The sequence below is a fragment of the Lethenteron reissneri genome, chromosome 17, assembly GCF_015708825.2.
Source record: "Lethenteron reissneri isolate LAM-NWPU_2019-01 chromosome 17, ASM1570882v1, whole genome shotgun sequence".
NCBI classification, from domain to species: domain Eukaryota; kingdom Metazoa; phylum Chordata; class Hyperoartia; order Petromyzontiformes; family Petromyzontidae; genus Lethenteron; species Lethenteron reissneri.
The window spans coordinates 1,308,192-1,335,439 of NC_083795.1; the positions used below are offsets into that span (position 1 = coordinate 1,308,192).

Below are 27,248 nucleotides of genomic sequence, written 5' to 3' on the forward strand. Positions count from 1 at the left end.
CATTTATGGACGGCCCCTAGGGCTCCCTCACAGCATTCATACCGCACGTGAGAATCATCGTCTTTATTGGCCTGCAGGAGGAATCCCATGAGCTGCGAAGATCTGTTTCACGGATGTCCAGTAGGGGCATAGGAGTGCAAAGTATAGTAAACATAAACAAACCACTGAGAAATATAAAAATCAAACTAAACCCTTTGTATCTCACCAGGTGAAGCCCACTGAGGTATTAACGTTTGTTTCAGAAGTGACCTGGCCACGAATGATAGCTCAGCAAAGTGGCTTATCATGTGGAAATGTATTGCAGCGTAATCATCTAAATTAGATCTCACACAATTCCCATCCCTATATCAGTGTCAATCCATGGACTGAGAGAGCGCTCTGTGAAGCGATGCTAGGGATAATTAATTGATGACAAATCCACGCCCCAGTAGTCGCCCATTGGTTAGGATGATGATGGTGATGACGACTCTAACAAGCGAGGCGGTCAGGCCCTCTCAACACCGGGTAGCAACACGGCTGGCTGCACGTTGCAGCTGGAAGTGTGTTGCTGTTTTTTTTCACAACCCAGCCACATTTCCACCAATACATTTGCTCAGTAAACATACCGACGTTGGGCCAACGTTGTTGGTATGTGGTTGTAACCATTGGACGAACGTTGGCCCAAAGGGACCGTCCATAAATGACGTCACGCGATTTTGGACGATTTTTGACCCCCCCCCCCCCTCGTCACACGGCGTCACAAAAAGTCAGACCCCCCCCCTCAAATATAACGTCACAAAGCTCTGCCCCCCCGCCCCCAATAAAACATGCTTCAAATCGCTTTAAACTATTGTCATTGTAGTGCGTATTTAATGTGGCACTCTGATGTTGTAGGAGAAAACAATTATTAAAACGTCTATTTAATTAAGTAGAACGTGTTGTCTATATTTATTTAAAGTTACGCATTTTGATGTGACGTCACATTTCTCCCCCCCCCCTCGTCACAAATGTCTGACCCCCCCCCCCCCCTAGGTGTGTGACGTCATTTATGGACAACCCCCAACGTTCCCTGTTTACTGGGGGAGCTTCAAAGCATGATTAGTGGAGTTCCAAATAAAACTTCCTGTCTGAGTTTGAAGCAGTGATTGTGTTTTCTTGTCTCGTGCGGGGTTTGTCGCTTTGAAACCCATCTCACGATGCCAGACCGACCGTTTGTAATCCAGCGTTCGTGTGCACGTAGCGGGGAGTCCCCTGATTGGCTGATGACGGGGCGAATGATACAATTCTTTACATTTCTTTTCCTCTCTGTCCGGTATCCACGATTCAATGTCCCCTCATTGTTCTATCCCGCCTCTAGAAAGTATTCTACGAAGAAAAAGACAATAGTATATCTAGATTGAACACACGACTGTACTTAAAACTCATGTAGCCAGTCGCATAACATTTCCTTTCGTGAAATGTTCCCCTTGGTTCACGCCGATTTGCATTGCACGCTGTCATACCCTGGCTCGCCAGGAGAAGGCGGTACAGCAAAAATGTGGACTCCACCTTTTCCGTCTGTATGAGACTGTTCACCCCTCGCACGCTTGAATGTTCTCCGCGTATATAAACGCTCATTAATTCGCCGATGACACATTCATATATAGAGGGCCGCAGAGCTTGGACAACTCTTGGCGCTGGCTCATCGCGCGGCTGTCTTCCTGCTGGTCTGTGGCGAGCGAGCGCCGTGCGCAGAACGCGTCGAATGATTCACTGCGAGCTCAGTTGAAACGAAAGCCTGAAGACTCTGCAGCAGAGGTCGCAACCGGGTACCCGATACCCGTACCCTACCCGATACCCGGCTACCCGTACCCGGCCGGGTACGGGTACCCGTTTGCGACCCTGGTGCGGCCAGGTACGGGTACGGGTAGACCGTGAGTCACTGGTGAGTAACTGTTTGTCACTCATTTCCCAACGTCTTGTCTCTTCTCACAATTCAAGTTCCTAGAATCAACCCACCCGCGCCTGCAACATGGCTTCATCCCAGAGGTCGCAATCATGTACCCGATACCCGTACCCTACCCGTACCCGGCCGGGTACGGGTAGGGTACGGGAACGGGTAAGGAATCAAACCCCGTTCGCGACCTCTGCAGGGTCTGCAGCCCCCGAGGAAGGGAGTTCAGTGCTGCCCGGTGTGACCTGCACGCGGCAAACCACGTGCTCCTGCACTTGAGACATGTCGACGGCAAGCGGCGCTTTCTCTCCGTGGTCCAATGATAAATCATTATCAGAGTATGTTTCTTGTTTGCATTCTGACCACAAGTATTGCGGTTAATGCAGGCATGATTCCTTGTAAAAGGTTTCAGTTTGGTGTTTAACAACTTAACACAACTGTTTTGTTGCCAGAAAAAAGGGGAAAACCTATTTTCAAATCAAGGGATGTTGAACGATTCATGGTAAACCGGTAACCGTCTTCAGACTCGATTCTGAAAGCGAAAAACCGGTAACCGATTCCAATGGAATTTTAGTAATGAACGCGTTGATTGGCAGGCGATGCACGAGGTACAAGGGCCCATGCCACTCTAGAGCCCCCTCGAGAGTGGCAGTCACCGCGTGCTGCATTTGTCCCGTTTCTCAGTTGCAGGCGAAAGGTGCAGTCCTGCAATTTCTCACCGACACCACTGCTGACTACTCACGAGGGAGCTCTAGAGTAATGTTCTATCCACACCTCCCACGCTGAGCAGACTTCTCGGAATCGTCAACTCTTGGATTGGAAGTCCAGCGTGCTGACAACCATTACACCACGGTCGCTCCCTTCACTTCTCAGTAAAAAAAAAAAATCCAAGTTAACTTCTCAGTAAAAAAATTCAAACCGATTTTTTTTTGTACGCGCTTTACCAGCAATGCAAAACACCGATTTGACGACCTCAAAAGAGAACCCCTTTCCGCCACCAATTCCCCAAACTCCATGCACTGCCAGCAACTGGCCACAGGATGTCAGAGCGGGCCTCCTGCGTCTGTGCCTCCGTGGCGCGTGCGACGTCGACGTTGTTGTTGTTGTTGTTGGCGTGTGTCCCGAGTTTGGTTCGCTGTGATGATGATGGTTGTGGTGGTTGTGGTGGTGGGGGGCGAGTGTTTGGAGTCCAGCTCAGGGCGCGGGGAGGAGCTAGGGAAGCGGGTGGGAGGGTGCAAGAAGTTGGCAGTTGTGGGGGGTGACGAGGGCTGCAACACCCCCCATCACATCCCCTCTCGTTTCTCCCCATCCTCTCCCACTCAAGCCGAGACCACCGTGCATCGTCAGCCACTGCACTCACGACGCAGCAGCTGACTTCAAGTCTGTGCACCCTGGATCATCATCATCGTCGTAGTCGTCGTCGTCATCAGTGCTGAGGTTCACTGCTCCTCATCCTGTCGCGCTACCGAGAGGGCAGGAGCGAGGAGCGAGGAGAAGGAGCAGCAGCAGGAGGAGCAGGAGTAGCAGGAGCAGCAGCAGGAGGAGCAGCAGCAGGAGTAGCAGGAGGAGCAGCAGCAGGAGTAGCAGGAGGAGCAGCAGGAGGAGGAGACGGGGGTCTCGGGACGGGGTCCAGAGGGGTCGGGGGGTCAGGGGGTTCATGGAGCCCCTGGGCCCCCTGCTGCTCGCAGCTGCGTGCAGCCTCTGGCACGTGGGGCAGGGGGCAGGTGAGGATCAGTGTGTGTACCTGTGTGTCAAGGTGTGTGTGTACCTGTGTGTCAAAGTGTGTGTGTACCTGTCTGTGTGTGTGCCTGTGTGTCAAGGTGTGTGTGTACCTGTGTGTGTGTGTACCTGTGTGTCAGTGTGTGTACCTGTGTGTTAAAGTGTGTGTACCTGTGTGTTTGTGTGTGTACCTGTATGTCAACATGTGTGTGTACCTGTGTGTCAAAGTGTGTGTGTACCTGTGTGTCAAAGTGTGTCAAAGTGTGTGTACCTGTGTGTGTGTGTACCTGTGTGTTCCATTGTGTACCTGTGTATTAAAGTGTCTCTACCTGCGCGTGTGTGTATGTACCTGTGTGTCAGTGTAAGTGCCTGTGTGTTGTATTGCCTCTGTGTTTCAGTGCACAAGCCAACACTCTAGACCAGTGGATACACGTGCGTGAAAAGTTCAGCGTTCAATGTATCTGTCGAGTTTGAGAATTCACACTTGTTTTGGCATTGTGTCGCCATGTGTTGTCAAGGTGTACATTCCCAGTGTGTGTATCTGTGTCAGGGCATGTACCCCTGTAGTTTAGTCAGGTGTAAGCATCTTATAGCTTTCACTGAACACACCTGTGGAGTTCTCTGCGTATAGTGTTGCCGTTTTAGTCTGCGAACATGTGACATGTTATGAGTGTACTTATTAACACGTCTGTGTAGTTGGTACTTGTTATCTACACTGTATGCTTTCATTCTGTTAATGTACCTCATGAGGTTTAGGGACACAGACCTCGAGTTAGGGCTGTGCAACTGTGGAGCGATTTTCACGTCCCTGAATATTTCGGTGGGAGGGGGGTGGTTCGTGAGTATCCTTCATAAACAAAAATAAAATTATTTACTTGACGTTTTGGGTAATTACCCCTTTTTCAGCCAGTTACGGTGTCTATGAGATGTTAACTACCTCGCTTGGCATACAAGGAGGTCGTGGAATCGATCAAGACCCTGACGCCTGCTGCTGTATATTTTGACTTTGAATGTCTGTCTGCCTGTGGTCGCGTGGATTTTTCTTCGGTTCCCCCCCCCCCACACATTTAGAATCACGCGTTTAGAGTATGTGGCAGCTGCTACAAATGTGCACGTGATAAGTCATTTCTTTGAGGTATCATTTGTGGCCAGGTCGGACCTTACCAGGTAAAATAAAATATAAAATAGTAGAGTTTTCACTGTTTATATGTTTGATTTTACAGGATTAGGCAATGCTCAAGTGCTGTGTTTTGGGATTGGGGCTTCTTCACAAACTGCCAACACAGCAGTGCCTTCATTATGTCCGTGTAGATGTTGGGGCTGCACACAGCTCTTATGTTCGAAGTACTTCACGGAGGATGTGCAAACCCATGTTGTGCTCGTTGCTGACACCTGTGGGATTTCACTGCGACTCAACTTTCATTGTAAAGTGTTGTCACCAGCAGCAGGCCGTTCATGGTTCATGGAGCGTTCCCCACACGGGGACTCTCAATGGCGATCAACACGACCCCACGGCACTGACTCACGGGTGTCGTCAGTGTGGCACTCTGTAGCAAGTTTTTAGATCATCGGTCCACAACTTCACCCGACTCCTTCACGGACTGCCGCAGTTAAAATAATTACCGGACCTGCTGTCTCCAACCTCAAAGATATGTATTTAAAATCAACAAAAAAAATGTAACATATATATTTCCAGTTAACCGCCACCCTTGAAATGCCTGCACGTGACTGACAAAAATATCTTTGTTTCGAAACAGTTTCCGTAATTTTCATCGGGGCAAGCTTGTGCATGTGACTCATACACGCGGTCCAACAGCGCACAGTGCACACGTCGTTGTTGTAGAGAGGAGTAGACCAAGGCCGTAGCCATGGAGTCAACATTGGGGGGGGGGGACCAAATCTTCCAGGGGGTCTGGGGGTCCCCCCCCCTCCCAGAAAAAAAAATCTAAATTTTAAAACGAATTTCTTGCCTAAAATATTTTAAAAAATCACTAACACATGGGATGGACTTTTTAGTAAATTTATTTACAATAATGTCTAATGGTGTATTGTATTACATTGCTCTTTTTTTCTTTTCTTGTTTCATTGTATGTAATGGCAGCGATTAGAGATTAATAAAGTACAACCATAACCACAATCATATGAACAGAAATCTATTTTATAGCCATATATTGGGGGGGGGGGGGACATTTTGAGCATATTGAATATTGGGGGGGGGGGGGGTGTCCCGCCCAATATATATTATAATTACGGCCTTGGTGTAGACCACTTCTTTTTTTAAACTGAGCCTTAACAGTGGGTCTAAACTTTCCTGCCTAAACTATGAATAATGCAAACCTTCCCCCTCCCTTTGATGCTGCTAATCCTGCATAATGCACGGGCATAATATTAATTTGAACCCCCCCCCCCGCCCACCTCCTACGCATTTTCCATATGCTAAATTCCTCTTGATATGCAAATTATTTTGTTTAGGCGCTCTTCTTCCCCCCTCCCCCCCTCCAACCCAGCATAAATACACGCTCCAAGCTTGGTGGTGTTTCATTCTTCACCTGAGGACGGCTGCTTGCGTTGTGGCCGAAACGTCGTGAGAATTATTTTATTATGTTTTATTTTTATTTTTATTATTTTATTACTTCCCTTCTACGTGACTTTACCGAAAGAACCAAGAAGAAGGTTTAAATAAACAGTTTGACTCGCCTCAGCCATAGCAATGCGGAATTTACACAGCTCGTTCCCAGGACCCTCAATAGAGATAAGCATCGTCCCACACTCGTTTGCAGTAGGAAGTATTGTACATTGATGTAATTTGTGTATTGCCCTTAATCAAGATTTAGTGAATGGTATTTCTGTGTGAACTTAAAAACGGTCAGCTACACTTGCGACAACAAAAAAGATGGCTAAGAGAAAAAAAAAACATTTCTCCTTGTGGCTCTCAGATGGAGTGTTTTCAACTAGAAAGAGCGATCGTGAATACTGATCAGGGCAGAGAAAATAAACGTGCACGGTGGCTCATTAATGCTTCCTTTCGCGGTCACGTGAGGGCCAGTGAATATCACAAACTCAGCAGAGATGATGTGCAGTGAATTGTTTTAAAACGAGAACACGTGCAATTTTGTTGACCTATTCGTGGTGACCAAAGGGCCCTGGGGGATGACGCCGTGGCCCTGTCAGAGCACCTCTGACGAGCACGGTGAGCCATGTACGGCGCCAAAGAAGTCCAACACACCGTGCATGAGGCAAGGATTGGCAACCAAAATAACAAGAAGAGACATTGTTTTCGAATTCTGTTTAAAAAACTAACTCAATATTTCAAGAGCCGCAATGCTTGTGCTGACTCCGAGATGGTGGTGGTCCTTCATAAATAACGTCCACAAAGCAGCAGCAGCAGCAGTCCGTTAAAGAGAGCCGCAGTTTGCCGACCCCCGTTCATGAGCAACACGGCTCCGATCCTGGGATTGAATTGCGCGCTTGTGGGCAAGACAGACCTGTTGTAGAGAAACTGGAAATTGTGTGAATCGTTGTAGATGGCATTGTCTTCCCGAGTGTTTGGCCAACGTGTGCAAGGATGCTGTGTGGCACAGTGGGCACGAGTTCACCCTGAACCCTCATTGGTTGTGAAACCCAGGGATGGGTCATGACACCAACAATTTAAAAAAAATCACGAATATATCCAAGTGAGTTTTGTTATATAGTCTTTTCAAGGTTCACATATCAAAGTCGAAGATCGTGAGATCAAAGGGAATGCAGTACTTTGATTATCATACCCACATTGCCTGGAGAACCCCCACGCGATGTGGACATACTCAGAAGTTCAGTAAACGACGAATCCCCTTTTTTTACATCGCAGAACTAGAGAATAATTTTCATAAGACATACCTTCAGAAAACTTAAACTGTGTATAGTTTGCAATACTTGCACTCTTTGCATAAAAATTTTAACAGGGCGAAGGTTTCCTCAGATTTCTTCCAGCTGTACATTGATTCCGGCCGAGGAAACGTAAGGGTAACAGGAAGTGGCTTTCTGGTCTCATTTCAAAGCCCGCTGTAATTTGTGCAAAGATTTTGCAGAATGCAACCAGCCATTTAGTTCGTCTTGACATAAATAGGTCTGGTAAATTAATGGAGCTATTTTTAAGCTTGCCGGAATAACACCGCAAAGTTATACATATTACTCTTAGAACAAATACGGGTGAAGGTAAATCAGAAAATAAATACATTGTAATGATAATAATGATTGGTAGCTTTGCTCATTTCGAGGTAATTGGACTAGTTGATTTGCGAGACTGGTTATGACCCAACGCACACTGCCCATAATGCAATGGATGGACACTGCACGACTGGAATTTGCAATGCATCTCTGCTTTATATAGAATAAACAAAAATGGTTTGGAACTTCAAACCAAGGAATAGGCGTGCAAGAATGACAATCACGTGACAGTACTATACAATGTCTCTGACTGGAATCGTGTCCGAAATCATCATAGCATTCGATATGCATGACTCTTCCTACATGCAGTACAACACCACTTGAGTTGCTTCTCTTGTTTAAAAGGAATGTATAAAGTGCCTTGCACGATGCACTTTACACAGAATTCACAACGGTACATGTGTGTGTGTGGTGGTGGCGATTAGGTGAATGAAATAGATGAGAGGAAGCAATTGGGGCAAATCTGTGACGCGTGAATTCGGTGAGAGTGAAATTGACGGCAGTAATGACGATGAATGAATTGAATGCATTGGGGAATGAGTGAAAGCCGCATAATGAGAGTATGAAGAGGGAAAAGTAACGGTGGTGGTTATGAGGGGGAGATCAAGGGGTGGTGGGGTGAGCTCGAGAAAAAAAGTGTTGAAAGAGGTCGTCCTTCCCACAGTGAACATTTCCCAAACACCAATGGCCAAAGAATGTCCCATGTCTGCAGAGAGGACAGTGTTACCAAGAGGCACGGCGATACTTATATAGAAAACTTGTTACATAACCTAATTGGGCAATGATTTTTGTTTTTGGATATGACATTGCAGACTCCGGATGCGTCAGATTGTGTAAACGAGATTGAGCATCTTTGATGTGTATCCTGCTGACGCGTTTGCGATAACATTATAATTTCAAGGGACTACTGCATTAAATAAAATAGCATTCATTCCTATATGAGCTTCTTATCGGGTAATTGTTAATGTTGCTGCCTGTACTTACATGGACCTCGTGAAATTCATGACACAAGAGGTCTTCTCATAGGGGTGAATGTTTAGCTTCGAATTGCAGCAATTTTGTAGTGGGCTTAGTGGATGACATAGAGATTGAACAATCATGTTCATGAGATACCCACGCACACAGCGACAAGCTGCTGCTAGGAGGCAGTGCGCATCAAGCGGATGTTTCAATCTGCTTGATGTGCGTGCTCTGGGTTTGGGACATTCTCAAAACCACCCGTGGAATTAGCCGACTGTCCTCAATTGTGACCTTCCTCTGTATGAATGAACGTACGTGTGTAAAATGAACTTCTTTCGCACCGTTCGTTGCCAACCGTGCTATTCTGTGGGTAAACAAAGAATAACGATCATTGTATTCATCTGTAGCAACAGCTGTAGCGGCTGGGAGACCCAAGGTTCCCTCCCTTCATCCGGAGAAGTCGTTGTGCAGGGGAAACTTCACGTCGGAGGGCCGAGCGCGTGTTTATATTTGGAAAGTGGCCCCTCCCGGCTCAGCGTGCGTGAGCGAGTGGCTGTCGGCAGGAAGACGGGGTCGGGGTGACGACGACGACGAGGAGGAGGAGGCGTAGAGGAGCGCGAGAGGAAGTCGAACAGACCTGTCTGTTGGCACCGCTCTGCCGCCGTCTTTAAGAAACAATGCCACAATCTTTTTTTTTTGTTTCCCACCTGCATGCATAGCCTCCCCGCGCCTCCGTTCCTCATCTGCCTCGCTCGTTATTCTTCATCAGCCCTCTGCACCCACCCACAGGAGACGTCTCTCACCTTGCAGCAAAATCTGGGGCCTCGAGGAGCCCCGCAAATATTTTAAGAATCGACGCTGGAAATGCGATCTGACTCCTGAGCGTTTGATCTTAGAACGCGCCTTCTAATTCTAATTCCATTTTGCTTCCTTTACCTCCGAAGACTCGTTCTGTTGCGTGCGCCAGACCTGCCGAGCAAAAGATCTGAGTTTAAGCAACGGCGTTCCCACGCACACCAGGCTTGCTGCTGGCGGTGGCTGCCTTCGCGTTCTAACATTTAATTTGTACTCGGCTCTGGTTTGTGACTGCCCCCCCCCGGCCCCCACCAGGCTTTGAAGCTGAGAGTGTGCACAGCGGGCCGCTCGGGCGGAGGAGCGGGCGAGACGTGTTCGTCCCACGGCGCATCGGCGAGACCACCGCGCCACCACGGCTTCCCCACGTCACACAGGTAGAAGCACCGGGCCCACGTGGTATGGAGCTCCTCCCAGAGGTAGCCCCCTGGAGGTCGCAGCCGCGAGTGGCGTTTGGGAACTCGTGTGTGAGCTGGCGTGGAACGTGACGTGGTACGGTGCCCGGCAGCGCGCTTGGCTCTCTTTGTCTCCCCAGTGCTGACACATTATACCTGATGCTCATGTAAGTTCGACTCGGCAAAGGGGAGGTGCTGAACACCTTCAGATGGCTATTGCCACCGATGTACATGGCTGGAGCCTTTTATAAATTTCAACAAATGAGCGCCATGCCCTCTTTTCTCTCCACCTGAAGAAGACCGCTTGTATTGCGATCAAAACGTCATGGGTCTTTTGCTTTAATATTTGTTTTTGTCTATCTACGTGACTTTACCGAAAGAACCAAGAATATGAGCGCCATGCTACTGCGTCTTAAAAGTAATAATGCCCTTATATTCAGCTCAAAAGCCTCATGAGGTGTCAACACATTTTCAGAAGGGTCCTGCATTGGGATGTTTGGCCAATTCCATGAATGAGCGTTGAGCATGTTGGAAGGAAACTTGGGTATCAGGCAAACATCAACACGTTCGAGGGTAGCAGTTAAAGCTCCGCACAGATATAGTCAACAATTCATCGTCGCCCGGCCATCACATGGCTAGCTCACAGCCCAAGCGTACAACACCAGGGGTATTGTCTGGCAGCATCCAATCCTTTACTTCACCATGTTAAGCCCACTGAGCTACAAAGCTCTTTTTCAGAAGCGACCTGGCCACAAGTGATAGCTCAACCAAGTGGATTATCATATGGATATTTCTAGGAGCCAAATACTCTAAACGTATGTTTCTAAATGTGGAGGGAAAAAAACGGAGGACCCGTAGAGAAGTCTGCGTAACCACGGGGAGAACATGGAAACGTCTGTATACCAGGCGAGGTAGTTAACATCTCGCCACTGTGGCGCCCTTATCTAACCAGGCTTAACCCTCTTTAGCTTCCGAGAGCCATCGGAGGTCGGCGTGTCTCAGGTAAATCGGGGATAGCCAACGGAAACAAAGTAAAAACACTGAATGCAAATGGCAAGGATTACAAGGGTCTCTCTGGCCCCACTACAGCTCACAGCCAACGGGCTATTGGATCGCTCGCTGCAATCGTTACGCTCCAGTGACATCCTCACCCCTAAAGCGGCGTTCCTCTGGGAGCCGAGGAGGTTCCAACGCGCGCGCATGGAACGTGCAGCAGGGCGCGTCGCACGTGTTCCCCCAGCTGTGGGCTGATGTCACCCTTTGTTCCACGATCGCAGCGAGCAGCGCTTCGAACGAGCACGTGGCGGCCGCGCCGTCGGCTCGGGCAGGGCGTGTGTCTCGTTTGCGGTGGGGACGGTATCCACGGAGGGGGGCACGGAGGCACGCGTGCGGTGCGAGAGTGGCAGCCGTGGCTCGAGGGGTTCCTGCAGCCGGTACTTGGTTCTCAGCCGGGCTACTCACCACTGCGTTGGCAACACAATTATACCCACGTTTGGGTTTTTTTTAATCAAGCTCCACCGTCTTTGAGGGATATAACGTGCACCTAAATTGATGGATTTTTGGAAAATCACTGTGATTGTATCATGGCGCATCACATTCTAATCTTGTATAAAGGGCCTTTCTAGCACCCTCAGGTAAACTCCCAAACAGAGTTCATTGTGCACTTCTTATAACTCACAGGCTCTGAACAGCATCATCACCATCATACCTAGCACTATAATTGTTATCACCAGCATCATCATCATTATCAGCAGCAGCATGGAATGACCCCAGTAGCACAGTAGCCCAGAGGTCGCAAACGGGTTTTGATTCCTTACCCGTACCCGTACCCGGCCGCACCAGGGTCGCAAACGGGTACCCGTACCCGGCCGGGTATGGGTAGCCGGGTATCGGGTAGGGTATGGGTATCAGGTACCCGGTTGCGACCTCTGCAGTAGCCACAGCTTCCAGCCTCCCTCGTCATCCTCCTCTGGCTTGCGCAGCCCCTTGAGCCAGATAGCGAGGCACCGACTGGCGAAGGAATGCCCTCTCACACCAATGACGTGAAGGTTGTTATGGTTCCATGATAGTGATTTGACTGGCAGCACATATGGGAAAACTGTGATGATAAAAGCCAGAAAATTGTAGTTTTAAAAACGTGGCTGTTTAGTCACAAGACAATTTCATGATTTAATGACCATTACATGGCAAGAGGAAATGGCTTAATTTGTCATCGAACGCAGCTGTGTGGCATAAATAATGATGTTATTCAGTAATCATTTTTAAGTTTATATACCATCTTGATTTGAACCATGAATGATAAAAAAATACGGTTCACATTCATATGAACTTAGACGGGCGAGCGAGCTGCCACATCGGGGTGCGTGAAGAGACGAGCGCTGAGCACGCGGCACTGAGAGCATTGAGCCCCTTGCAGCCACCCAGCAGCAAGCACTCGCTGCCCGGGCCTAGCAAGGTGACGGCCTCAGCCTGGCCAGCTAATGGCCGCGTTAAACAACCGCCAACACAATTAACGCGAAATTAGTTCTCGTTTCCCGCGAATCAGACTGACTCGGATGATAAGAGGAAGCTTCAGCCGCAACCTCAGTCATACAGATGACGCGTGCGCACGTGTTGTGAGTTCGTGTTATGTGTCGAACTCTGAAGGGTGCCAAGGGAAGAGCTTGTGGTGTCATTTCCAGGTTATTCCACGCGGTGATGTTTGGTTTTGATGTTGTCGCAGATTTCGCAACTGTGAGCGTGCTTTGCACGGGAGCATTGACGCTCACAAACGCAGTTTAGCAGTCGTTTGTGAACCGTAAGCACGCATACTCTAAAGGCTGAACGCTCTGATGCCTGCCTTTAAGGGAAGTTGCTGGGTCGTGTTGCTCACGGAAACAATTACAGTCAGGCACTGGGCACAGGAATTGCATTGGCTGTCCAAGAAAAACTTGACAAATTCCGCTTGGTGAAATTGGTATCCGCAACCATTTTTATGTAAAAATAAAGAAACAATTACCTTATATATTTCTTAATTTTACATATCCAATTTTTTGCATCAATAAAAAAGGAGAGAAATTGCATGACGTGTATTTTATATTTCCTGAACCAAAGAATGCACGAAAGCAAGAGGAGACGTGCATCCAGGGATATGGGTCAAAGTTTGCGCGTGGAATCCAGCAGTGGAGCCCTGCGATGTGAGCGTGCTTCCCAGCGGGACGCTGTCCGTGTTCCATCCTTCATTCAAGTGGACAGAGTGTTCGTGTCTTTTCAGTTTCGTGTGTTTGCCTGTGGCTCTGCGTTTCACAACCACAGCTGGGCAGACAATTTACGGCCGCTCATTCAAGATGAGGACCCGCATTGCGTTTTGATGCTCTATGAATAGAGACAGCATTCTGAGAATCAGGGTTTGAATCTTTGGCTTTCACTCAAGAAGAAACCAGGTTCTCCAGTGTGTGAGCTTGAAGACCTCAGTTTTCTGGTTGACGAGAATTCGAGATAGAGTTCAATGTGACCTATATATGAGGGTTAAAATTATTGTGTCTAAATAACGGATGATGAACATATGGTGAAGCACTCTACACATCACAAAGGAATGCTTCCTAAAGAGTATGGCGACGGAGGCTCATTGAGTCTGACAGGCCTTCGGGAAGGGCATTAGACAGTCCACAGCATTAGCAATGTTTGTGAGAGAGTAAAGCAATTGCATTTTGAATGGATTTTATTTGTTGATATTGCTTAAGCAGCATTAACACGTTGTTTTATTTGTGTGATTTATTATAATAATAATGTTCGGTGCGTTGCTCAAACTTTTAGGTGGCTGGTGTCTCGTACCTCCAACATTCATGGGAGTTGATGGCAGTAGCTGGCTGTGATGCATCATCCACGACCCATAATTATGAGGGTTAGAGGCAGTGATTCTCACACGGGGGACTGCATCATGATTTCCTTAAAGTCCTTTAAGACAAAAGATTGTGCAGTATTTATAAGCAAGTTGAACCTAAAAAGGTCAAAAGAAGTCACCGCTGACAATGTTGTCAACGGCGCTTCAGATTTCCATCGCTCTTTCCGTTAAATCCCACAGTTAATTCCCACAGCTGCTGTGGGATTTAACCATCTGGGTTTTCTGCTTTTCCGTTGGTCACTAACCTCTCCATGCTATTAGCGCGCTCGCATCGCCAGGTCTGCCCGCCTCGAATGGGCGTCCATGCCCCTCCTGTCCCAGCCACGTCTTCCTGCCATGTTTCAAGATAAACTTCAATGTTGCTCGCTCTTGCCCGCCGTACAACTCTTAGTCTCTAGTCTCTACCGCATGCCAACTATATTGAACATGCGAGAGGTTCATATTCCTGTTACGTTGTTAATGACAAGCAATCAGGGCTTTGATTCATATTTTAAACTTTCGTTGAACATACCTCATGCACGAGACCGATATTATGCCGAATCTGAACTTGTTAATTCTGATTCAGTCTCGTGCAAGAAGAGAAGTATATTGCAGGCCAGCAATCGCTCGCTCACAGCACTGCCTACAGAAGACCCCCCCGGCACCTCTAGTTTGTATTTGGTCGACTCTTCTCTGTTGACGTCTTGTGAGGCGTGTGAGCACCCACACTTTACCCCACTGCGCGTGCCCTCTACCAATCGACTATAACCGCGGTCTACCCATTGATTGACACTGCTGCGTGGACAGGGAAATCGCTCCGTTTTTTCAGCTGCCTCGGGGTCGTGAGTTCAGTGTGCTGACCAGTGCCGCCACGGCAGCATCAAGAGGAGTGAACTTGCTTTGAATGCCAAAGTGAGGAGAAGAAAGGATTAAAACTGGCCCGGTTGAGTTTTGCGCGGGCAACTTTTCACCCAATGCTCCATGGCGGCGGCGCGTGTGAACAGGCGGAGTTTCCAGCGGCAGCTCGGTACAGCGTGCGGGTCGCGGGACAGCCGCGCGTCCTCAACCTGCAGAGGAACAGGTGAGCAGCCGTAACATTGCAAACTCCACGATCATCGCACCGCGTGTGTTGTGCGTACGTGCGCATGTTGAACTCCGTTTGGACCGGGCGTAGCCAACCGTGCTCAAGGTCAGCACAAGTCGCCTGTTTAAAATTGACCAGGTTGTCGCTTGTAAGTCACCTGATCATGCATATTTATTTAACGGGATCGATATTTCTCTCCGCATCTCCAGATGGTCACGACTGGACGTCGGAACTTATACACGACACTGTAAAATTGTTGCAAAGCCGGCAGATGACGCACCATCGCATCACTATTTTATTTCTTCTGTCCAAATTTCATGAACTTATTATCTTCAGCTTTGCTCAGGCAAGAAAACACATGGTCCCAACTTATAAGTTAAAGAGTGTTTCTGTATTTCCGTCTTGTGGAGGAATCATGCCCACGTCTCCACGACCAATAACAGGCAAATCTCCAAGGCACAATGTCTTACCCTCCTGTTATCAAGATGTGAATCTGGCCCATACAACACAGCAAGTGCTGGAGTGATTACTTTTTGAAAAGTTGCCTTTGCCTCATGCTAATAATGATGGTGGTGATATTAATATATAGCATACGATTTTAAAACAATTGCTATTTAATGAAAAAGCTAATAGAATGAGCAATTACCCATGTTACTGCGAGCCTTGTAACAGATTTCATTACAGATTACCTAAGCTCCAATGTAATCAGTATATTGTTTACTTTAGAAGTTTCCCTTCCAACACTGGGCTCCGTTGGCAGTGGAACTCCTGTCCTGACTGTGTGCCTTGTTTTATTAAGTACCGATCTAATTACATGTTCAAAATGAGCATCAGCGGCGCTGTGGAGAGCACTCTGCGGGCGACGGTTGGTGTATAGCAACAATGTTGCAAAACTCCCTCGCTGTGGGCGCTAAGGTGCCATATCTTTGCATCTCCGAATAGAATGGTTGGCTATGTACGGTGCGAAAGAAGGCCAGCGTACATGCATACATTCATTGGCTTGCAAGGAGAAGGCGGTACAGCATAGCGCGGACTATATCAGCCGTCCCTTCTGTATGGAATAGGGCGTTTCCCCCTCGCGCGAGTGAGTCTTCTCTGGGTGCTCCGGTTTCCTCCCACGTGTTTCGGCCCTCATTAATTGGCTGGATACATCTTCACATGTAGAGGACTGCAGAGCTTGGGCCATTGTTGGCACTGGCTCGCCCGCCTGGCTGCCTTCCAGCTTGTCTGTGGCTCCTCGCTGATTGGGAGATGGCTATTTGCATGAACGCCGACGCTCCATACAACAAAACTTGGAGCGTTTGAGTGAGAGTAATGGATTACACTTAAAAGTGATGGCCTTGGATAGGAACCGTTACAGTTGGCTTTGGAGATATTTACGTTACTGTAACTCGGGTCAGAGTTGGATATGTGAGTTATTACTGGTAGGAACCTCCTGGTTACACCAGCCCACAGGGGATTATTGTGTCCGTCCGTCCGTCGTGCAGGGAGGGGCTGGGTGGGGAGGGAGAGGCTGGGTGGGGAGGGTGAAGAGGGGCTGGGTGGGGAGGGTGGGGAGGGGCTGGGTGGGGAGGGTGGGGCTGGGTGGGGAGGGGAGGGTGGGAGGGGAGGGTGGGGAGGGTGGGGAGGGTGGGGAGGGGCTGGGTGGAGAGGGTGGGGCTGGGTGGGGGGTGGGAGGGGTGGGGCTGGGTGGGGAGGGGCTGGTCACCCCGTGGTGCCCTTATAAAACTCAACGTTTAACCTACTCACGCCGGCTTGTGCCCGCCCTCACAGTCGGGCATATTTGCGGAATACGCCAGACCACCATTGACCCTGGCCATTGACCGAGCAATCTAACGTTCCTACCAGCTCCCTCCGCAGTAGGAATGTGTTTTTAGTGGCTGGTGTGCACGAGAATTAAAGCTGAGGAACAGCGGTTACGATTGCGATGTGGGGCTCGATTCGTGCATAAGGGCTTTCGTTGAGGTGGGTTCATTGCGTGAATTGTGATTGTGAAGCAGTGTTGCAGTGTGTGAGTGGCGGGCAACAGCGGCGAGGGATGGGGTCCTTGCCAGTTTCATGTGTCGTGACATTGGTCGGCAAGGAGGAGCGGTAGCGCAGTCGGGCACCATTGCACGCGCTGCTCTACACCGCACACCGCACCGCACGTTGCTCCGCTCGCCGCACTACCCCGCCGGCATTGATAAAAGGGGTGAAGTCACGGGCAGATTTAAAATTCTAATTTGGCATCGGGGTGAAGCGGTCACTGAACGCTAACCGTCGTGGCACTGACAAACGACGTTTTAGTGGCGCTGGGGGGGGGGGGGTGAGCCGCGTCGACTCGCTGGAGCACGCGGCGGTTGCTACTGATGCGGCGCGGCGCAGGGCCCGGCTCCTCCTCCGCGGGGCCGTCGGCTCGGGTTTCCTTGCCAGATGTGCCGAGATTCCTGGCGCCGCCAGTCCACCAGCGAAACGAGAGCGTCATCCGGTGAGGGGCTCGCAAAAGTTTGGAGCGTCCGGTGGGGGTCTTTTGCCTGTTCGCTGACGACAGCCGCCTGTGATGTCGAGCGCAGCTGCAGCAGCAGCAGCAGCAGCAGAAGAGCCCGCTCAAGCCACGGCATCTTCACAATGAAGCATTGAGATGTTATGCTAGCCAGCACACAACTGTTGTGCGTAAAAGTTGAATGGTGACATTGTTTAAATGCGTTCTCCTTTCCACTAAGAATCGATATCATCAGGTCCTATTTTTTAGGAGTATTCTTCATAATCGAACATCAGATGTGCTGTGTAATTGGTTTAAGTGCCACGTGGCCTCATTCATGCTTAGAACGCCACTGTGCTCAGACAAGAGCCGTTTATCAAACAAAGCAATCGCCCCCATGCTCATGCTGAGAAGCACAAGTGATTGGAATCCACACCCAACCAGCATGCGATGCTGGTGATCTGAGAAAGACTACTATTGCCTAGCATACATCATAAATGTAGCGTCACGACTTGTGTTATTGTCGGTGACCTGTGTGTGACACTTGCCCTGCTATGTGCAGCACTCTCCAGTTTCACAGCCAAGGAGGCCGCAATAAACAAGCAAACATGGCTTATTTTTTTAATTCGACATTATCCAATGTTTGCTAAGTAATACATTGAATTTGAATGACGACACTCTTACTCCCAAATTCAAACGTGACCTTGTTGCAACAAGCCACCGTGACACTTAAAAAAATAGATCCCATAACGCATTGCGTCTTGTAACATCAACAGCTGTGGCGTTATTGTTTCGGAGGCTGTGTGGGTGTCGCGTGTTCAGCATTTGCCAGAAAAACGTCGCGGTTTTCCGATCAGCGCGTGAATGTCAACATTGACGCCTGCTCGCGTGCATCAGTTGCTCCCAAACGGTGCCTGGACTCGAGACCCAGACGGTGGCACACTCTCTGCTTGGTATGCAATGGGGCAAGTGCACTTTCCTCACAAAAACTCTTCTAAACTTATTCCGCACGGCGATACGAGTTTCGGCTGGCAACGTCCAACGCTGCACAAAGTAACGAGCACTCGTTTCTCGAGGCTATCCCTTCCCCTGAATCGCTCGCTCCTGCGCCAAAGGCATTGCCCTTGAACACTGTGAATCGTTCAGCTTAGAGGACAAGAAAAACAGAAGGAAGGCTTTTGGTTCAGCAGCCCCTCGTAATAAACCACCTCGCCGCTTTGCGAGCAACAGCTGCGATGGAGCATGTGCGGATTCACTGCCACGTGGGCTGTCGTCAAGGGCAAACACCGGGAGAGTGTGGATGTTGCCATGGGTTCAGAGGTTAGGCCTCTCTGTCTGTGCTACACCTGGCCGACAGCTGTGCTCAGAGTTTAGGGTGATGATGAAAAAGCCACCACATGGCATTCATTTCATCCCGAAAGGAGACGGGCAAAGCAATTTCGTTCGTGTCTTGGCCCGGTCCAATCACAATATTCAGTATCCCTTAATCTGCTGATAGCCTGATTAAAACAGGGCGGCGGTGTTTTCAATTGATCTAATTAATTACATTCACTGGTTGACTTACCCGTGGGCACACGGGTATTCAACGAATGGTTGTGATTCGAGGTCATTATTTAATTGGATTTGTCTGTTTTTTGTTCTCATTTACATTGCTTCTAGTTTTTGTTGTTATTGTTATCGTTACCATATTTGTGCAAATAATTCAGTTGATTCATGAATGCATCGTATTATTCGATGCGTAGAGTTGAGAGGGCCCAGGGTGGCAACTGACGGCTGCTGCTGCTGCTGCGTACGCGACCCACAGAGAGTGGAGGAGGAGTGGGGATGGTGGCGCGCCCCGTGCCACTTTGCCACAGCGCACCGGGAGGGGAAGCACGCGTCTAGACGGCTCATCACGAGTTGTAACGGGAGTCGCCGGAGGCGTTTTGTTTAGCTGGCCGACACGACTGCTTTGTTACATTCATTAATTCTCTATTCATTCTCCGCTTTCACCGCGATATTCTGCCCTGCTTCGAAACGTTCTCCTTTTCTCGGTTCTCACCCTAATTACCCCCCACGGGAACACATTATTTCAAAGAATATCTTAACTTTGGTTAAATATAACACCGTGAAAGTGCGCTGTGTATTCACTTTATTCGAGTCTCCTGCAAAGTGCGGACGCGCGACGGTCGTTGCGTGTGGAAATGTTTCAGGGCATCTGTGTGCAGCCACTCGCGATTCGCGTTCGATCCAGACCGGGTTTGGAGAAATGTAAACACCCAATGGGGTTAAACAACAAAAGTGATTTGGTGCTGCTGCTGCTGCATTGGCAGTGGTGCATGAGCACAATGAACAATGCAACTCAAAACATTCGTCAACAGCGCTGCCTTAAAGCACAGGGCAGCACCCACGCGATAGACCAGGACATCACGCACGCCCATAATATTCATTAAAACATTCTTCGTGTGAATGTAATCTAATAATAACGTGTCGTATTTGGCATGCCTGCAGGACACCCATGTCTGCCATGAATACTGTCGTGTATAACGACGCCCTGCATTCCTCGTCATGAAAAAATAACATTCTAAAAGCTGAAAGTGCCACACAATTTGACATCAATTCTGCAATTTCCACAGTCGGTGTTTGTGCTCTAAAATGTGTATGAGGCATCCATCATTTGCTCGGCTGGTAGTGGCCTTTTAAAATGTCCACTGGCATCATCGTCATCGTGATGCAGGTGCCACAGCATGGAACTGCATTCATGAGCTCTCGCAAAAGAGACGGTCAATCTCCATGGACTCTCACCTGGAGAAACAAAGGACTTCACAAAATTGTTCCAAATGCAATCGAGGTGTTAAATCTTTAACTAGTTTCCTGTGCTGCTAATGAAAGTCTACAAATGAGCATGGTAACATGTTTTATCTTCTCTAAACCTTGCTCATATTTTAGCAATGTCGTGATTCTTACATCTGTGATATTCTTTCGAACAATGTGCATCTGTGCGTAACAGCGCACGTGGTCGAATGTGTGCGCTTACGGGTTGCTCCTCCGTGTGAGGCTGTCTGCGCGTGCGGCTTACGCTGCGTCTCCAATTGTGCGTCGCAGGGATCTCGTGTCCCCTGGGTATGTGGAGTCTCACTACGGGCAAGACGGAATCCTCCGAAGCAGCCAACCCAACCTCACAGTAAGAATTCATCGTCTTAGAAGATCCCCCCCCCCCCTCATTAAGTCACGCGACTGTTGGACCAATTTCTGTGAGTGAGGGCCCATAAGAGGACTCACACGAGCACGTGGTGTAACCTGTAGCACACACACGAACACTTGCCTATATATTTCAATATATTTATACAAAAACTGATATTAAATCTGAATTGATCCCGAGGAAGCCCAGATCAGATGCAGAACCGGGCATTGAATCCAGGGATAGTCACTTTGCCAACACTCACTGCACTCGCGTGGCCCCGCACATAACGCCCTCTGTAAAATCGGAGCGACTGTTGGGGAACTGTGGGTGGGAAGGGCTACTCATGGCCAGCCTAGAAATTAATGGGAATGTCGGGATAGGCACAACGGCTGGCGGCCTTGATCGACGCCCCTTTCGAATTAGACGCGAAATAAATCCGTATAAGATGACATCTCTCCAGCGATGATGTTGGTCGCGCTACTCCAGTTACGTTTTATGACGAGTCGAGCTCGGTTAACCCAATTACGATCACTCGCCTCGGCCTACAGATCATTCTCACCTTACCCTAATCCTTTCCACGTGACATCTACTCGGGAAACAAAATCCTTCTGTTAAACTACCAATAAACCTTCTTTAAATGGGAGGTCACCCCTTTTATATTACCCCCCACTTACGTGTGAAACACTATGTACATATATATACACAAAATATGATTAATGTGTTATAGCGTCGTTCACAATCACCAAGGAACCGTATGTATGCATTCAAGTTGACCTTTTCGCACCGTACGTAGCCAACCGTTCTCATCGGAGGCCGCGCATACACGCGGGAACAATCACCAAAGCTGTGTCTTCCTTTGTAAGTTCGGGTGTTATCGGCCACCAACTGCATGTTTACATGTTTGTATGTTATTGGCTGGCAACTGCATGTTTACATGTTTGTATGTTGGTATGTTATCGGCCGGCGACTGCGTGTTTACATGTTGGAGCTGGGCTCCAGTGGCTTTCCCTCTCTCTCCGTCACCAGCGGCACTGTTTCTACCACGGCGCCGTGGCGGGCGCTCCCGGCTCGTCCGTCTCTGCCAGCACGTGCGGCGGACAGCCTTCGGTGAGCGGCGCCCGTGGAGTGGCCGCTCCTCGGCTTATTCATCGCTCGCACGCGAAGGGAGAGGGCGAAAGTGAAAGTGAACTAAAACTAAAAGCTATTTCTGTACTTTGTCAGGTGAGGCCCCACTGAGCCATGCAGCGCTCTTTCAGAAGCGCCCTGGCCGTCACAGACGATAGCTCGTCCAAATGTATCGCAGGCAAATACTCTTCAGTGCACGTCGGTTCTAAATGTGGAGGGAAAAACCGGAGGACCCGGAGAAAAATCCGCGCGACGACAGTGACAGAGACACCGCAAACTCCAAACATACAGCAGGCGTCAGCGTCGGGATCGAACCCACGACCTCTTGCACACCAGGCGAGGTAGTCAACGTCTCGCCACCAGACGTACGTGTGGCAGCCGCTTCCCGCAGTTGCGCACACAGACGGGCACGGGCGGAAAAATGCATTCAAGTGTGCACGTGTCCAGACTGGCGCTCGAGACGCTTGCACGAAGATGTCTCCTGTTTAGCCCAAGTAGACTGCGGGGACGAGTGCGGTTAGCGAGTTCCGATTACGACCGATATGCAGTCGAGTGGGTGGCGTGGCCACACCGAACCAATTACTCGTTCAAGGCTGTGCCAGTCGGAGGGAAATCCACGCCACAGATGTCTTACACGGTCAGAAATTGAAAAGTTGCATTAGCCCCACTTATTCTTAGTTTCTTTAGGCAAGGGTTGTGCGCACTTGTTATGAAATCTTACGGCTACATGTACATCGTGCATACGTCCTAACGTACTTCTATGTAATCCGCACACATGTGCACGCTCATTCAAATACAGTACGGTATGTACGTAATGCACAAGCATATCAGCACACTCCCACTCAAACACACTGTACATGGCACGCACACATGCTCACCAGATGCAGGCATACAAAACACACACAATTGCACGTGTGCTTACAAAGTGAGTGCAAAAATTCATCTAGAATGTGTACATATATTGCAGTCACACACACCTCCGTTATATAGATGCTAGTAGACCAGAGTTTGACCTTCCCCTGAGATTTAAACCCATGACGCTTGCACTGCGAGTGAGTCCTCTACTGCAACAACAACCTCCAGCTGAACCACTTGGACATTATTAATAATGAAAGTCTCCCCATGCCGTTTGGGTCATGGGTTCGTCTGACCATACTTCACCACACTGCTAAAGTGGCACATCACGTGTCACTGATGTAAGCCATTGCTAGGGATCAAACTTCGGTCGCCGGACATAAATAATTATTCGTAACGTACAATCCCATTAAATAGACACATTTGTCAGGCCTAGATGTAATAGGGGTGGAACGGTGGCGCAGGAGTTAGCACACTGCGCTATCAAGCTGAATGTGGTTACCAGCCGCAGTTTTCGTCGCTGGAAAATGATATCTGAGCTGGTCAGTGTCCCCCCTTTAAACTCCCAATGACCAGCATGGTGAAGTATGGTCAAGCAACCCTCCAAGCCAAAATTTCGTCTGGGCAGGCAAAAATCTGAGCCGGCACTGACGACAATATGGGTCTAATTCCAGGGCTCTTGCCCAAGATAAAACTGGGTTCTCAAGTACAGAATATATCTAAATAAACCGCGAATACCAGATGTGGGTATGGTAGGTTCATGCTTACTATTTCATACCGCACTTAGTTTGGTCAAGCCCTGCTCTTACGGTTTGTTCGGCAAATAGACTCAAAGTTAAGATCATCTATGGTGTGCACAGATGTATGATGCAATTTTATTTTAATCCTTTAAAATGTCTACAGAAGTAACGTGACATTCAGGTCACTGTGTAGCCCAACATGTGGCGTAATAAAGAGTTTTATTTTGGAGAAGAAAACAATCATCCGGCTCTATACCAAGATGCCAAAAGCACCATTCACATAATTTGAGGTTATTAGCCAGAAAACTGAGGCACGAGGGAGTTGTTTTTTAAGGAATGCACGGATTTGAGATCTTTGCCCAATTTCTATTTTTGGGGACTTTTCGTTGACGAATAAAGTGGAGTTTCCACAGGAAAACTCAAAAATGTGAAGGGAAAATACTGAAGACAGTGGCCAACTGCTTGCTCACCCCACTGCTGGCAGGAGGGCCTCCACGACAGGAAGCTCCTAAGGAGCCGCTACGAGGGGGTATTTGGCCTACTCTTCCACACTTAGCCAGACATCTCGGAAGAGGTTGGAGTATCCACTTCTCACCTCGCCATGCCCGACCGTTGGGAGGGGGGGCGGCGGGGGTTGCCCATTTCAACGGCCACGCCGACAGCCTCGGGATTGCCGGCCCAGCGGGCTCGCCACTAACACCGCGGCTGCACCCTCGCACGTGGTTGACCGAAGCGTTGTCCACCTGCTGCCCCGTGTGTGTGCCCCCGTGCTGCCCGCAGCGGACTGGTGGTGCTGGGCGGGCGCCCGTTTGCCCTCGAGCCCCTGGGAGTGTCAGGCACGGGGGTGATGCACGCGAGCTACCCCGCGGAACGCGCGCTCGCTCGCGACCCCCGCCGGCAGAAGAGGGGGGGGCGGCGGTGGCGGCGGGGCGCCGGGAGATCGTGCACCGTCGCTGCGGAGGGGGAGAAGTCGGGCCACAGGTGGGGGTCCTTGGCCAGGCAGGAGGGGGGCGGCAGCGCCGCCAGGGAGCAGAGCGGGGCGGGCGCGGCGGGCACGCACTACCAGCATATGGAGAAGGTAATGCGCGCACCATGTCGACTGTTATCCCTTTCCCGTTACGATGTTGCACCTGTACGTCATCGGAACGGAACCAGAAGAAAAAATAACTTTGTCGGTATCGAGGCTCCCACAAGGCCATGCGGGAGGGTGTGTGGCACAGTTTGGCACCAGCTACCGTAGAGTGTGGTCGTGTTGCTACGGTTCTATGCGGTGAGTACAAAAACAAGGGCGCTACGCCTCTTTAAATAAAATTCACGCGGACCGCTCACACGTTTCTGAGATTCAGCGGCGAAGAGGATACCCACCCTGCAACTTGCAGCGATATCGAAAACGGTGACGACATCACAAAAGAGTGTTTATAACAGCCTACACGACGGCCTTATGCTGCATAGTTTCAGCATCATAGTTTCAACACAAGCAAACGCAGGACCCGTTTTGCCGTTCACTGTCTCATCAGCACACCGGTGTGGAGGGATGGACGTGTATATATGTGAGGAGGCGTATTTATTTTGCTCGCTATATCCTCCGCAAGGACGCTGACGATTATTTTGTACAATAAAATATGTCACTGCATAAACATAAACACACGAAGAATGTGTAGTTAGGTTGTTATTGTTAATTATCCGGTTCTGTGTTGGCCCTTGAGACAAATAAACACTGCACGGCATACACACTTTGGCCTTGAAGCGTTGCCATCGAGGCTGCGTTTTGGTTTAGCCCGGCGTGATCAGCTGGAGCAGTAATGCACGCCAGGAACGGGAGACACTGGCCTCCTCCACATTGGCAAACCCCGGGTACACAGGAACGTAGCAGACATACAACGACCTCCGTGTAGACTCAGCAGTCTCGAGGGGGCAAGTGCTGTTAGCGAGCACCTATTAAGGCCGGCACGGCACACGAGGGGTCGCCTTTGTCTCCCCGGTAGGAACGATGTTTACGCAGTGCCGGATTAAGCTAGTGCGGGGCCTGTAGCATATGTTATAAAGGGGCCATGAATTTAAAAAAAACATAAATATAAAAAATGGCCTTTCATGGTGAAGTAATTGTATTTTTTCATTTGATATACAGCCAGATAATAAGACAAATCGCTAACCTTAAACACCCACTCTTTGGTTCTTTCGGTAAAGTCAAGTATAAAGAGAACACCCTGTCGTTCATAAAAGTTGAAGGCAGTATAGTACTATATTAATAGAGCAAGTGCAGAATCACTGAACCAGAATTGATAGCTTGAAATAATTTATCGCGGGGCCCTTGAAAGTGAAGGGCCAGTAGCATATGTAGCTACTTTTGCTACAAGGATAATCCGGCACTGTGTTTACACACCGCACCAGGTGCTCATTTGAGGTGACGAGGGGGGTGGGGTGGCCAGCACCTCACCCGGTCGCCTGTGTCTCCCCGGTGCGAACGATGTTTACACGCCGCACCAGCTGCTCGTCTGTGGCTGATTCAACCGAGGGGAGGCCCATCAACGGTACAGACGCTCGTCACCGATGGTGACGTTGAGCAGGAATCGAATTCTGGCCGCCGTCTCCGTAGGGAATGCACAATCACGTACAGGGACACACACACACGCTGACATATACAGGAACACAGACACAAGTTAACATATACAGGAACACATACAGGAACATATAAAAAGAACATTAGTAGGAAATACGCACGTGGCATTGTATATGTGCCTGCTCCAAGCACCTGGGTTTAGCAGCCTGAGTTGCATGCAACAGTGCCCTTGACACATTTCTTGGCCTTACGTGCAACATACGTGGTGTAGGTCTGGTGACACCTACAAAATTTTGTAAATCGATGATAGTAATAATCCTCATCGTTTACAGCCTGTTGTCAATCCGTGCTGAACGAAAGCTTCCTTCCATCACGTGGGGGCAGGGGGTGTTGGTGGACTATACCTCACCATGTTGGTCAGTGGAGATTGGCGAAGTGGTTGGTTCATAACCGTTTCAGATATTTTACCGGTTTGTCAATCTGTGGCCGGGAATCGAACGCAGGTTCCTGCGTTTATAGCTTTACGTGAACCACTGCACCATTTATCCTAGTCATGACTTAGGAGTGAATTACAATGTTGGTCCATAACTGCAATGTGCGCGCTTGTTTAAGTTGATATATTTTTGAAGGAAGGACGCCTGGATGTACATATACAAAGAGAAAATAACATTGTTTTAGAATTAAATTTTGAACGTCCTGTTTCTGCAGGCCTTAGAACCTGGTGGAAAAAACAACTAGCCGTGGACGTGTTTTAGTAGGCCTCATTAACAACACTTCACAACATGAAGAAATCCAAAGCATGAATTGAAAAAAAAATTGAAAGTGCAATATTGCAGCCTGTGATTCAAACAATGTCTGTATTAGTATCCTTGGTAATAGTCTGTGAACGAATGTGGGATTTTTACAATCGGTGCCATGTTCGGGTGGCCATCTTGGACTTATTTTTCAAAAGTCTGACCCCATGACCATGAGCAGCGAACCACCGATTTTCCTGATACGATAGAATTGCATGCAGTATTGTTTTAATTTTACAAATTACGTTTTTAAGTTAAATAAAGAAACACAATTCCTGGTATAATCCATCTAAAGCGTCCCTCAGTGTGTACTGTATATTTATTAGATTTCAACAAAACCAGATCATAATTTGTAAACAGGCTGTGTGTGGGAAATTTTAACAAAATATACATGCTTAACAAAATAAACTAAGAAAAAAACAAATCTGAGATTGCTTTAATATAACCAAGTTGGCCAACCAAACTTATGGCATAATGAAATGTCTGATTGATTGCCAAGTTGAAGTAATTGTTATTACTGCAGGAAAAATAAACTATTCATGCGTGCGTGTGATTAGCGA

General features: G+C 48.8%; 1 protein-coding gene across 2 annotated transcripts in view; it reads left to right on the forward strand.

Annotated features, from left to right (window-relative positions):
- The first annotated feature begins 3,188 nt into the window (after positions 1-3,188).
- LOC133343269 (disintegrin and metalloproteinase domain-containing protein 12-like) overlaps positions 3,189-27,248 on the forward strand; it is a 79,764-nt gene continuing 55,704 nt past the window's right edge. Inside the window, exons 1-7 of one of the 2 annotated variants that reach the window (XM_061552726.1) lie at positions 3,189-3,636; positions 9,908-10,026; positions 14,911-14,987; positions 20,536-20,614; positions 21,641-21,714; positions 23,909-23,914; positions 24,115-24,412. In XM_061552726.1, coding sequence (XP_061408710.1) covers positions 3,570-3,636; positions 9,908-10,026; positions 14,911-14,987; positions 20,536-20,614; positions 21,641-21,714; positions 23,909-23,914; positions 24,115-24,412 — 720 coding nt within the window. In that variant the 5' untranslated portion in view covers positions 3,189-3,569. Of the gene's footprint in view, positions 3,637-9,907; positions 10,027-14,910; positions 14,988-20,535; positions 20,615-21,640; positions 21,715-21,766; positions 21,836-23,908; positions 23,915-24,114; positions 24,413-27,248 lie in introns of those variants that run through there. The other variant, XM_061552725.1, reaches the window with a different exon arrangement.